The 13,106-nt window shown below is 40.3% G+C and overlaps 1 protein-coding gene across 8 annotated transcripts in view; it reads left to right on the forward strand.

The window, feature by feature from the left end:
- The window catches only part of CLCN3 (chloride voltage-gated channel 3), a 90,334-nt gene that overhangs the window by 33,263 nt on the left and 43,965 nt on the right, over positions 1-13,106 (forward strand). For 2 of the 8 annotated variants that reach the window (XM_052644473.1, XM_052644477.1), the window contains exon 1: positions 5,709-5,884. The exons of 4 other annotated variants lie outside the window; for them this stretch is intronic. In XM_052644473.1, the coding sequence (XP_052500433.1) occupies positions 5,806-5,884 (79 nt within the window). In that variant the 5' untranslated portion in view covers positions 5,709-5,805. Of the gene's footprint in view, positions 1-5,708; positions 5,885-9,226; positions 9,327-11,404; positions 11,548-13,106 lie in introns of those variants that run through there. 2 more of the 8 variants (XM_052644475.1, XM_052644472.1) reach the window with 2 other exon arrangements.

Genomic DNA, 13,106 nt, shown 5'->3' on the forward strand with positions numbered 1-13,106 from the left:
TTCAAGTCATTTGCTGATTTTTCTATTGACCTGTGTGTCTTAGAGATACGTAAACATTAGTCATTTTCTATATACAGGCTTCCCATTACATGAGTGTAAGTATCCTTTATTCTGTGGGTGGTGTCTCATTCTCTGTCTTTGTCTGGCCTGCTCTAACAGAAATAGCACAGGCTGGGTGGTGGCTCTAACAGTGTGCATTAATCTCCCACAGCTCTAGAGGCCGGCAGACTCCATGTCTGGTGAAGAGGGGCTGCTTGTGGTTCCTGGTCTGCCATCTTCTCTGTGTCCTCCAGGGAGCTCTGTTATAAAGACACTAATCCCATTCATGAGGGCTCCACCCTCGTGACCTAATCACCTCCCAGAGGCCCTACCTCCAGATGCCACCACACTGGTGATTATTTCTCTCTGTATACATTTTGGTGGGATACATTCTCCTAATGGACAGACCCTGTTCATCAGATGTTCTTAATTATAATATGGTCTTGGATAATAATGTTTTGTGTTATGACTAATGGTTTTTGTGTCTTGATGAAAAATTTCCCAGCCCTTAGGTCATGAAGATATTTCTCCCTGTTATTTTGTGAGAGCTTCATTGGCCGTCCACATTCAGGTCTATAATCATCTGAGCAATTTTTGTAAATGTGTGTGGATTAGGGTGTATATATATTTTTTTTCATGGATATAGCCAGTGGTCCAAATACCACTTATTTAAGAAAACCATTGTTTACACAGTCTTTTATAGTGCCACCTTTGCTATATATTAACAGGCATATATAAAGGAGGGTCTATTTCTAGACGCCCTATTATGTACTTTTGGTTATTTTCATAGCTTTGTGTCAAAAGCACTCTGTTTAAATCACTATAAGTCTATAAATAGTCTCAGTGCCTGGTAAATAAAGCAAGTCTCCCCTGTTCTTTAAGAGTGTCTTAACTATTCCCAGGCCTTTTTATTTCCATGTAAGTTTTAGCAGAGTTTGCCACAAAAAAGTCTTTTTTTTAATAAAGTATAGTTGATACACAGTGTTGTTAGTTCCTGTTGGGATTTTGACTGTCATTTTATTAAGTCTGTAGATCAGTTTGAATCTTTCAGTTCATGAACATGATATACTTCTCCATATACGTGTCTTTTTAAATGCCTTTAGTTTGCCTATTGACTTTTGTCTTCATTCTTTATTACACTTGTTTCTAGGTAATTTTTAAATGCTATTGCTATTTAATGCAATTTTTATTTTAAAATTTAACATGCTAACTAAATGCTGGTATATTTTGAAGTTCAGTTGTTCGTTGAATATTGATTTTTAAAAATTTATCCACTTTAACTGTTACTAATTCTAATGACTTATTTGTGATGTCTTGATGATATAGTCAAATCATTGGTTAGTAGTGGAAAATTGAGCCAACTTCTGCACTGAGGTCTGTTTTAACTACTGTTCAGCTCTAGGTAGTGGTGGTTGTTTTTCTGTATATATTGCATTATGTATGTCTAAAAGATGTTTCTTTTAAAGGCTACTACATCTAAAAAATAAATAATTCCTTATAATCAGTGATCTTGTGTATTTCACATTTTCCCAATTGTTATATTGAAACTGGTTGATAAATCCTTTAAATCTTTTAAAAAAATTTCTACAGGTCCCTCCACACTGCCTCTGTTTTTTTTTTGTTGTTGTTGTTGTTTGTTTTATCATTCATTTGTTGATGAAGAAATCTGGTCATTTGTTTCCCATTTTGGGTTTTCCTAATTGTGTTCCTGAGCTCTCATTTAACATGTTTCTATGTTTTTTTGTTTCCGGTAAATTGGTAGTTAGATCTAAAGGCAAAAAATACTTTTATTTTTAAAGTACTTCTAATGTAGATTTTTTGGGTCCTGTGGGTTAGGAAGAGCTGAAAGATTATATATAGCTATATATGTGTAGTTATAGTGTATGGTTATACACTATCCTGTGTATGCCTGCCTCCCTGATTCACACACCTCCAGACTCCCACATCAGTCTGAGGGTAGAATCAGGGTGCATTTGGAAGTAGAGACACCTTCCCCCTTTGAAGTTTTAAGTCCTTTTATGTGCTGCCAATTCTTGGTTTTGATTCTTCAGAGGTTTCGTCCTGAGTGTCGACTTAAAATGCACAGTGTGAGAATTGTGGGTTAAACTTAATTTGGGGCAAAATGATGACTATAGTCAGGGAGACGGCACCTCAAATAGCTCTGAGAAACTGCTCCAAAGAGGTGGGAGGTGGGGAGGTCAGTATGTTATTGTGGTGGTAAGGGTGGGAGGATTGGTGAGGATCATCAGCGGGCTCATGGCTAGTCATGAGGAGCAGAGGTCACCATGGAGGATTTCAGTGCTTTTCTAGATAAGAAGAGATGCACGAAATGGGCTCATAAAATTGGCTTCTGAAAATGCCTAACTCTCTGAAGGCCTGTCCTGCCAGTTCTCCCAGAGCACGGAGTACTCCGTTCCTGCCCTCTACCCTGAACTCTTTTCAGGGGGTGTTGAAGGTCAGCAACCGCAGCGGCTCAGGATTCGATCTCACGTAGAGGCAGATGGCAAGTGCCAATTTGTAGGTGATCTAGGTATCCCCCCACCCCACCCCAGTGCCTTGGAATTCTTGAACGTGTCTTCTCTCTTTAACTGTAATTTAGGTTCTTAGTCTGATAATACCTAACCTGTGTCGAAGTCCTCTGGCCACACCTTCCAGTTTACCTTGTCCTTTTTTCTAAAGTATAATTAGAAAGCACCTGAGCCTAAATAATGCTTTTACTGGAAGAGAATGTGGCAGCCATGGACCCCATCAGCATAAGAAATTTGTTTACTTCTGAAATTCTTTAAATTTCCAGATTATTTTAGAAGATTTATTTCAAAATTAATGAGTAATGTATTTGTTTTTAAAACTGTCAACAATGTAGAGCTATATACAGTAAAAACTGAATGTACCATCAGCCTCGCCACTCCCATCTCATTCTCTCCTGAGTGACGGCAGTTCAGTCTGCTGCATCTCATGCTAAACTTCACTCTCTACAGATATACTGCATATAATACAGACACGCCTACATACAGAACTTCACTCTCTACAGATATACTGCATATAATACAGACACGCCTACATACAGAAATACGGTGTTCTTTAAAAATACTCATTTTACTCAGGCTACAAGAATGTTTCCTATGCAGCGCTGTCAGTGTATTTTATAGGGAAAGTATTCCTCCCCCTTTAGTTAGTGCTGGCTAGCTGTCAGTTTTAGTTTTCCTGTGTGACCAAGTCGTAGATCAGGACAAACAGATGAAGAGAATGCCTCCAAATACCAGGAAAACTTGTAGATAGCTTTTCATCTGATAAAAAGGCAGGGAAGAATATAAGTAGTATAAAATGAAATTATGTCTAAATGTCATATAGAATGCATTTTTAAAAGTCTTGTAATAGTAGAACTTGACATACCAAAGTACCAAAAAGGACCAAATTTACTCTTGGTTAATTTAGCAAAGTTGGCTCTTTGTTTAAAAGTTAGATTTCCTTGTTTAAAAAAATCATTTCAGACGTTGGGGGCTGGGACAGGACAGGATTGTGGAGGGGAAGAGGGGTTGTGGGTGGGCTGGGCTCTCATGCCTTTCTCCATGTGGAAAAAAGGAAAAAAAAATCATTTCCAAGAAAATATGAAGAAAACAGAAAAAGCCACCCACAGTCATATCATAAATGCTAATACCAGAACCAGAGACAATTAGAGAGAACATTCCTGTGGCAGTAACTTGTCTATATTCCCTCCCCAGAACCCTTTTACTCACAAATCCCAGGTGGGGTTTTATAAGAAGGTATTTTATAAGAAGGTATGTCTTTTTGAGGTTCAAACTTTTTAAAATAAAAAAACTGATTTAATCTAACTTTTAAAAAGTTCCCAGATCACTACTAATAACTAAGATGTACTAGAGAAATGGTTTTTCCAGTAGTCATGTACGGATGTGAGAGCTGAACAGTGAAAAAGGCTGAGCACCAAAGAATGGATGCTTTTGAACTCTGGTCCTGGAGAAGACTCTTGAGAGTCCCCTGGACAGAAAAGAGATCAAACCAATCAATTGTAAAGGAAATCAACCTTGAATATTCATTGGAAGGACAGATGCTAAAGCTGAAGCTCCAATACTTTGGCCACCTAATGCAAAGAGCCAGCTCATTGGAAGAGACCCTGATGCTGGGAAAGATTGAAGGCAGGAGGAGAAGGGGACGACAGAGGATGCGATGGTTGGATAGAATCACCAACTCAATGGACACAAGTTTGAGCAAGCTTTGGGAGATAGTGAAGGACAGGGAAGCCTGGCATGCTGCAGTCCACAGGGTTGCAAAGAGTCAGATAGGACTGAGCGAATGAGCAACTAGACAAGCTGAATATCTCTCTTCTCTGTACTGTCATCTGAGTCCTTTCTTTCCTTCTCTTGCCTGCAATTCTCATATAAAATCATTGAATTGGAGTAGACCTTAGGGTTGGCACATTCAGTGCTTACAAAAACATATTTTACAAAACCCCTGAGTCCTGCGGAACAGCTTCTAATGAATTTTTGTTAAGTGGCATTGCCCCATCATAGCTATTTCAGAAAAAGAATCTTGTAGTCTGGGGAGGAATCACCTGAGAGGCAGCTGTAAAAATTTGAACTCAGCTTAAATGAGCATCAGCCTTTTTTTCTTTTGGAATTACAGTTTGAAATGAAACATACTTAGGTATGTTAAGTTCTACTCTTAAAAGACTTTTTAAAAAATGCATTCTATATGGCATTTATAAGTAATTTAGTTTTATACTACTTATGTTCTTCCCTGCCTTTTTATAAGATGAAAAGTTCTCTGCAAGTTTTCCTGGTATTTGGGGGCACTCTCTTAACCTGTTTGTCCTGATTTACAACTTGGTCATACAGCGAAAAATAAAAACGATACTTTTTGAAAATAAAAATGATACATTTTGAAACATTCTGTAGCCTGAGTTCCCTTATTTCTAAATTTCATAAAATGTCTAGCAAAGAGACCATTAAAGTACACGTTAAGACATACTTCACTAAAGCCCCCTCCCCCCCACCTTTTCAAAGCACACCGAAAATCTTTGTGAGGTAGGAAAAGTAGAAGTCAGGAGAGAGGAAAATCTCCCACCTAGTAAGTCTCTTTTTGGATAGTTTGACAACTAGCAAAGTTACCTAGGATATTAAGTTTCTTAAACCTCGATGTCTTTCTTAACTAGCTGGTTCCTGAAGGAAGGAGGCTGCTGAAGGGGATTAGTAATGGTCCAGTTACTGAATTTTTGAAGCCAGAGTACAATTTAGATACTTAAGAATAGGCTTTAAAGCCAAATGTCTTGAAGACTTTGGTATCTTCTGTTTCTTTATCTTTATGATTCACGTGACGTGGTTACATATAAATTTGTGTATTGATACGGTAAAATCGCGTGGCTTTTTTAGCGTGTCATTCCCACTTACCTACTTTGGGAATGAAAAGGTTCATTCCTTGTGTACACGCATAATTTCTTTGCACAGCTCTGTATTGAGAAATCGAGAAGTAGGTTTCTGTCGCCTTGCTGTAGTTGCCCCCTTGCTGTGGAGGCTGGTTGGTCTGTCACCCCTGGGCTTAGTCACCATCACACGTAGCGGGGCCTGATTGATGGGGAGGCGAGCCCGTCGCCCTGGCAACCGTGGCGCCTGGGTGACGTCAGCCCGCGAGGCTGCGCGCGCCGACAGGTCGGGCATGGCGACTGCCCAACCTGCTGCGGCGGGGTTCCGGGGCGCGCGCGGGCGGTGAGCTCGCGAGCTTTCCCTCGGCTTCTTCCTGCGGACATCGGCCATGGACGCTGCCTCCGACCCCTACCTGCCCTACGACGGGGGCGGAGACTGCATCCCCCTGCGGGAGCTGCACAAGCGAGGTAACGCGGGCTGTCGGGCTGGTCCCGGCCGCAGTGAGGCCGATGGAGGTCCTGGTCGGCGGTTCCCTCCGTGCGCAGCGCGGCCGCCGTCACCGCGCGCACAGGTCCCGTCGCGGGGCGCGGGCGGCGGTGCTTCTCCCCCTTAATTCAGGTGCCACTGGGTTTCAGCTGCTGCCGCTTACCGTGGAGCTCTGCACCCCGAAGTCAGTTCCTAGGAGAAGCTCTACCTGCTTAAAGAGGAACACATTTTCCTGTCAATATTTTTTATTTAGTGTGCTTTCAGCTGAGTGACTACATTGTCTTCCATAGGTATCTGGTAGAAATTAATGGAATGATACCAACATATGGAATCATTTTCACACATCAGAAAAAATAATAGTAGGTTGTAAAAACCAGAAAAGCGCCCAGCATTCATGTAAATCTTTTTCGGCAGGCACTGCCAGAACAGATTACATGTTAATTAAACTGCCCTTTTTTCATTTTTCTTAAACTGATTGTTCTAAAAATAGGCAGTTTTAGAAAAAAAAATTGAACCTCAAGAAAAATCTCTGAGCTAGATGACTTTGAATTTATAAACTTCATATTATAAACTTAACTTTTTAAAGTAAGGAAGTCATTATTTTCCTGAGCGCATTTAGCCTCTTTTATTTAAAATATAGTTTTTATTCTGATAACATCTTCTTTTGGTACTAAGTTCCATTAGGATTAAAAAAAGGTAATATGTTTAACAAGTGTTTTGAATTGTATCTTCTAGACAGTATTTTAGGCTCTGAACAGTTGTAACATCCTGTGGTATTCTGTTGTTAATAAAAGCATGCTTGAGAAAACGAAGATCATGTTACATATATTGTACTTTTCTCTTATATTGTACTTTTCTCTTATATTGTACTTTACCTCTTTAGTAAAGTATGTATATGTGTGTATATACGTATTTACATACATATATAAATTATTTTAGAACATTTGGGGAAATACCTAAAAGCATAAAGAAGAAAATTAAATTTTCTCATGGTCTTTGCTCCCGGAATTATTGGGATTGTTTTTCCAGTTCTAACATGTGCCTCCTGCTCTCCTTTTTCCTATGGTCTCATCATCCCTTTTCTGGTAGGAATTTTCTTTAAACAGGAAGGAATGTGAATGAATGTGACTGCTCAACTGTCACAGTATTTGCTAATCAGCAATTAAACTGTGTTTTCTTTGAGCTGTTTTCAACATCCATTTGTTGATGTATAATTTATAATAAACCAGGAGACATGCGATTGGGAAATTTAAATTCCCCGTGTTAGGCTTGACAGTCTTTACCACAGCTTAGGTATAGACCTCACCTCTGTATAAGATATGCAAGAAATAAGAAGTCAGCCAAAGCTTATGTGCGAGTAGGCATGGTTCCTGATATGGTCGTCACTGAAATAGAAGCTTTTTGTTTCTGTCATGTTTTCACAAATAGCCCTTTAGAAATCTTGCCTAAAGTCTAGGTCTCTTCCCCTGTTGGCATCGCAGATGGGTTCCTGATCCCTTGAGGAGACCTTTCCCAGCTAACCTAAGCCAGTGTTTTCGGAGTAACATTGAGTCATTGTAGTACAGATCAGTTGGTTATTAGGCTTACTTGACTGTTCTGTAGTATCCTAGTGTCTATGGATAAGAGGTTTTCCGTAATTTACGACCTTTTCTGACCTTGGGTCAAACAGAGGAACTGGAAGTGGAGAAACATAAATCAAGAAAAGAGTCAGCTACCCTAGGAGGGCAAAATGGCAATGACCGGAAAGATCTTTGGGGGCTGGGAAAGAGTGAAGAGGCAGATAACCAAAGTGTAAAATTGTGAAGGATATCAATAAAGCAAATGTGACTGTTTACTGAATTACCGAGTACTGGAATTAGGAATTACCTGTGTAGAGTAAATTAAATTTAATGTTCTTTGTCAAGATGAGATGGTAAATGATGAAGGTTCCAACTTAAGTGAATAATATAGAGGCTAGAAATGTATGTAGATATAAAAATACAATTAATGTATTTTTGATGGATTAGAAATTAAAATGACATTTTAGAAATAGTTATCTTTTGGGGTATATTTCCTTCCTATACAGACACTATTAAGTTCTTTCATAAAATGTCTCTTCCATCTTTGAAAGTGAAAGTAAAGTCGCTTCGTCGTGTCACTCCATCTTTGCGACCCCGTGGACTGTAGCCCACCAGTTATCTCCCTCCATGGGATTCTCCAGGCAAGAATACTGGAGGGGGTTGCCGTTTCCTTCAGGGGATCTTCCCAACCAGGGATTGCACCTGGGTCTCCCGCATTGCAGGCAGAGGCTTTGACCTCTGAGCCCCCGGGGAAGCCCTCTTCCATCTTTATGGGGGGCAGGGACCTTTAGTTTTTTTTTGATTCTTGGATTTGGATTTGGACTGCTAGTTTTATACTCTGACTTCCTTCCTGAAGTTTAGGTAGTTTGGAGGTAAAATTCTTGTTTATTCTTAACAGGCCCTTATAGTGGATTTGATCTTTGGGATTTTTAGCATTATTTGAATACCGTTTCATTCAAAGTTTTTGTTGAGCTCGTGTGTGTGTGTGTGTGTGTGTGTGTGTGTGTAAGGTACTCTCGGGTGCTGGAGAACGGGAGGTGATAGGGTTAGTGATACACCTAAAACTGAGAGGTACACACTGTTGTGGTGCTGGTGGTGAAGAACCCACCTGCAATGCAGGAGACACAAGGGATGCAGGTTCAGTCCCTGCGTCAGAAAGATGCCCTGGAGGAGGACATGGCAGCCCACTCCAGTCCAGTCATTCTTGCCTGGAGAATCCCATGGACAGAGGAGCCTGGCAGGCTACCGTCCATGGGGTCACAAAGAGTCGGACACGACTGAGGCGACTTAAGTGCTATACCTTTACCAGTTCCTTGATGTGTAACAAACCATTTTAATCTTTACAGACTGTGGAGTAGGAACTGTTATAATCCTCATTTTCCTGTTGATGAAACTGAGGTACAGAAATGTGCAAGAAGAGTCAAGGTTCGAAGCAGATGATGAGATTCATACTGTGGTCATAGAAACACTGCTTTGCATTGTGTACGTCCCTGCAGTAACTTGGCACATGCAGTCTGGTAGGGATGTAGGAAGGCTTCCCAGGTTTAAAAAAACACAACCCAAGGGAGTTAATACATTTCTCATGAATGATACAGACTGCATGTTCTGTGACTCTGTTCACACGTGGCAGTGAAGGAGGAGATGAGTCTCCTTTTGACGAGTGTTGCCAAAGTTGGCACGTCCACAGGGGATTTGATGTGCGTTCCTGGTGGGGAGGATAGGCTAGTAAGTGACCCAATGGGACTGAGTGCTGGTTAGTGTTGTTGTGTCATGGGGTCAGTCATAGGGTCCTGTAGGAAGGTGGCAGAATGCTGGGTCCCAGAGGACCTTGAATGCCAGACGAACCAGTTTTAAACCATAAGAGGTATGCCTTTCCTTTATAAGTTTGAGTGTTTTTTTGGGGGGGGGGGCGTGCATCTTGTGGCATGTAGGATCTTAGTTTCCTGACCGAGGATTGAGGACGGGGCCCACAGTAGTGAAAGTGCTGAGTCCTAACCACTGGACCAGAGGGATTCCCAAGTTGGTTTTTTTAGTTTGTAACTGAAATTGTTTCTTGACATCTGTTAGCTCAGAGACAAATTTAAGTAAAGCTTTTTTTCTTCCTTTTGTAACAGATGAATTTGTCCATTTTTATTCCCTCCTGAAAGTATCAGTAGTTAGCATTCTTTGCTCATTATTTGAATATTCATGTTCTGGATGATACTTTTATTGCCGTAGGGGTGTTCTGTAGGTTCTTTTCTAAAAATGTTTTTAGAATTCAAATCCTTATTGTATGTCTGTTGCCTTTAGTCTTCTAGCCACTAGAAAATTAAATCTCTTCTTACAGATTGGTTCATTGGAGTGTAAATAACAGGAACAAACAGAGATTGTGTGTGTGTGTTTGTGCTCTGTCACTCAGTTGCTGACTTTCTGTGACCCCCATGGCTCCTCCGTCCATGGGATTCTCCAGGCAAGAATACTGGAGTGGGTTGCCATTTCCTACTCCATTTCCTACTGACTCCTACTGCCATTTCCTACTTCGGGAATCTTCCTGACCCAGGGATTGGCCCTGCATCTTTTGGGTCCCCTGCATTGAAAGGCATATTCTCTACCACTGCGCCACCTAGGAAAGCCCAGAGATTCTTTTCCTGATTTAAAAAAGTGTTTCTGTTATCATAGTATGAAACAAAGCTGCCTTTAAGTTTATTTTGCACACAGTATATGAATTTAAAATCATCAATAAATGTATTTCATATTACTATGTCTGGCTCTGTTCTCTAAAACTGACACTTGGTATGATTAGTTTTATTCCATCTCGTGACTTGTTGTAAGTTTAAAATGCTTTGTATTTCCAGATATAAAAATGTGAGCAAGTCTCTGGCCCCATACGTTAGGTTTATGGTTTTGGCTGTTTTACCAGCATTGAGGTTACTGTTCCTGTGCTGACATGAGGCCCCAGGAGACTGGTGGCTTAAATTGTATTTTAAAGTTTTGCGTCTGTTTTTTAATAAACATTTAATTTATAGTTTTTTGGTAGTCCTGTAAAACCTTAATCAGATCAAGAATGGAGATTCGCTTTAGTCTGTTTATTGTTTGCCATTGGAGAGAGCAAATTTCGTGGATTTTATTATTCACATGATATGCAGGTATCTTACATGCAGACAGAATAAATTAACATGGAACTTGTTTCCAGTCATACAGATGGCTTACTCCTCACTTCATCATCCCTACCTTCAAGAACGTGGCTTTTTATTTTGTGGTATCAATAGAACTGAGAGGGAAACAGTGAACTGAGTAATTTAGCATCACTACTGACTGCTTGTGTATCTTCTGTCAGCTTCTTTGGCATTTGGTTTTAATTTCCAGGTTTTTGCAGTTCAAACAGATGGCAGCTAAATATGACTGGATGGCAGAACAAATGTAAAGAGCAAATACTTTATCATATTTATCCAGCAGATGTTTAATTGACCACCTGTTAAGTGCTAGCATTGTGCTTGGCGTTACGTCTTTAATCTTTCATTTGGAAGCCTGTTAACATTCTGGAACCTCCTCTATCAACTTAGAGCATTCGCTTTCCCCTCCCTCACCAAAGTGACCACTTCTTATCAGTAATGTCACAGAGGGAAGAAAAAAAATGTATTGGGGACCAGACTTCCTGCCCTTATTTAATGGACACCTGATACTGGATTGTAGGAAACATGCAGAATTTTAGATTTCTGTCTGCCTTCTTTCATAATTTACAATAAAAATGCATATGTTTTATGAGTGTGTGATGGATAGTAATCTGCCTATAAGGGTAAATGGCAAAGGTCACTGCTCGCCTATCTTTGAGACTGACTCCAGAGATAGTGAGTACTAGTCTTAGCAAGCAAGCACACGCCTGCCTTGGCATGCAGGACTGTTATTTGGATGGCCTTCCCTGGTGGCTCAGACAGTAAAGAATCTGCCTGCAGTTCAGGAGACCCAGGTTTGATCTCTGGGTCAGGAAGATCCCCTGGAGAAGTGAATGGCTACCTGCCCCAGTAGCCTTGCCTGGAGAATCCCCAAGGGACAGAGGAGCCTGGCGGCTACAGTCCCTGGGGTCACTAAAGAGACAGGACTGAGTGGTAATGCATGTTATTTGGATATTCCTTTTAGACTGCTGCAGGTGTATGATGGTGAAATTTACTAGTTAGTTCAGTTTAAGATGTAACAATTACATACCATTTTTAGCTCAGTTCAGCAAATACATATTGAGGACTACTGGGTGGGAATATAAAGGTTTCTACTGGTGGGAAAGCAGATAATAATAAATGTCTGTATTTCTATTGTTTATTTTTTGTCAAATTACAAGTTTCAACATGTTGGGTTGTGACTAGTATTTAAAAAAAGAAAAAAAAAGAAGGAAGGAAATAGTAAAATTATCAGAGTATATGCCAACTAGTAAATATGCTAAACTTTGTTTTTACTTAGGGTACATATCTGTACACTATGTCAGAAGTGTTTCTAGCTGTGAGCAAGAAAAATAGTGTGATAACCGGGTTATGACTAAGTCCCTGTGGAGGGTCAGTTGACTTGGCTTCCTGTGCCTCAGATGAGTCTGGAGCAACCTGAGGATGAGAGTGGGATGTGTTATTGTTGTTGACCTCTGCTGAAGCACAGGGATTTGAGTGGCAGGACCAAAGCAGGGCCCGTGACAACTGTCGCAGCCACTTTGTGGTCTGGAGCCAAAGGCAGAGAGGGCTGATGACGTGAAGGGTCAGTCCTGTTAATTGTCTGAGCTCAGTGCACATGCGTAAGTGTTTTGGGAGAAGGCACCATCAACAGTCTTAATGGCCTGTAGGTGGGAAAGACTATCTTATTTCTGTTGTAGTCTCATTTATGTTTTTACTTTTCTACCTGTGCGTTGGAATTTTATCTGCAAAACTACTACCACATCCAAGGTCACAAGGACTTACTCTTCTCTCTTTTTTTTAAGAGTTTAATAATTGTAGCCCTTACATTTGGGCCTGTGATCGTTTCTGAGTTAAGTTTCATGTATGGTGTGAGGTAGGTAGGGTCCAACTTCATTCTTTTATATGTAGGTAGCCTGTTGTCGCAGCATCATTTGTTGAAGACTGTTCTTTTCCCATTGGTGAAAATATTTATGTAATAATATAACCAGAAGACTACTAGAGCTCATTAATGAACTTAGTGAAGTTGCAGGATGCAAAATTAATATGCAGAAATCTGTTGCACTTCTCTACACTAACAATGAAAGATCAGGAAGAGAAATTAAGAAAACAGTCCCATTTACTATTACATTAAAAATAATAAACCGACATGAGGACACAAAAAACCTGTATTCCAAAAACTATAAGACTCTGATGAAGGAAATTGAAGATGACACAAAGAAATGGAAAGGTATACTGTGTTCTTGGATTGGAAGAATCAGTACTGTCAGAATGACATGGATTTTGATGATGGCCATCCTGACCAGTGTAAAGTGATCCTCACTGAAGTTTCAATTTGCATTCCTCTAATAATTAATGATTTTTGTTGTTGTTCATTGGCTAAGTCACGTCCTTCTCTTGGCATCCCCATGGCCTGCAGCACACCACACTCCTCTGTCCTCCACTTTCTCCCAGAGTTTGCTCAGCTTCATGTCCATTGAGTCAGTGATGCTATTTAACCATCTTATCCTCTG

The sequence above is a fragment of the Budorcas taxicolor genome, chromosome 8 (genome assembly GCF_023091745.1).
Source record: "Budorcas taxicolor isolate Tak-1 chromosome 8, Takin1.1, whole genome shotgun sequence".
Taxonomy (NCBI): domain Eukaryota; kingdom Metazoa; phylum Chordata; class Mammalia; order Artiodactyla; family Bovidae; genus Budorcas; species Budorcas taxicolor.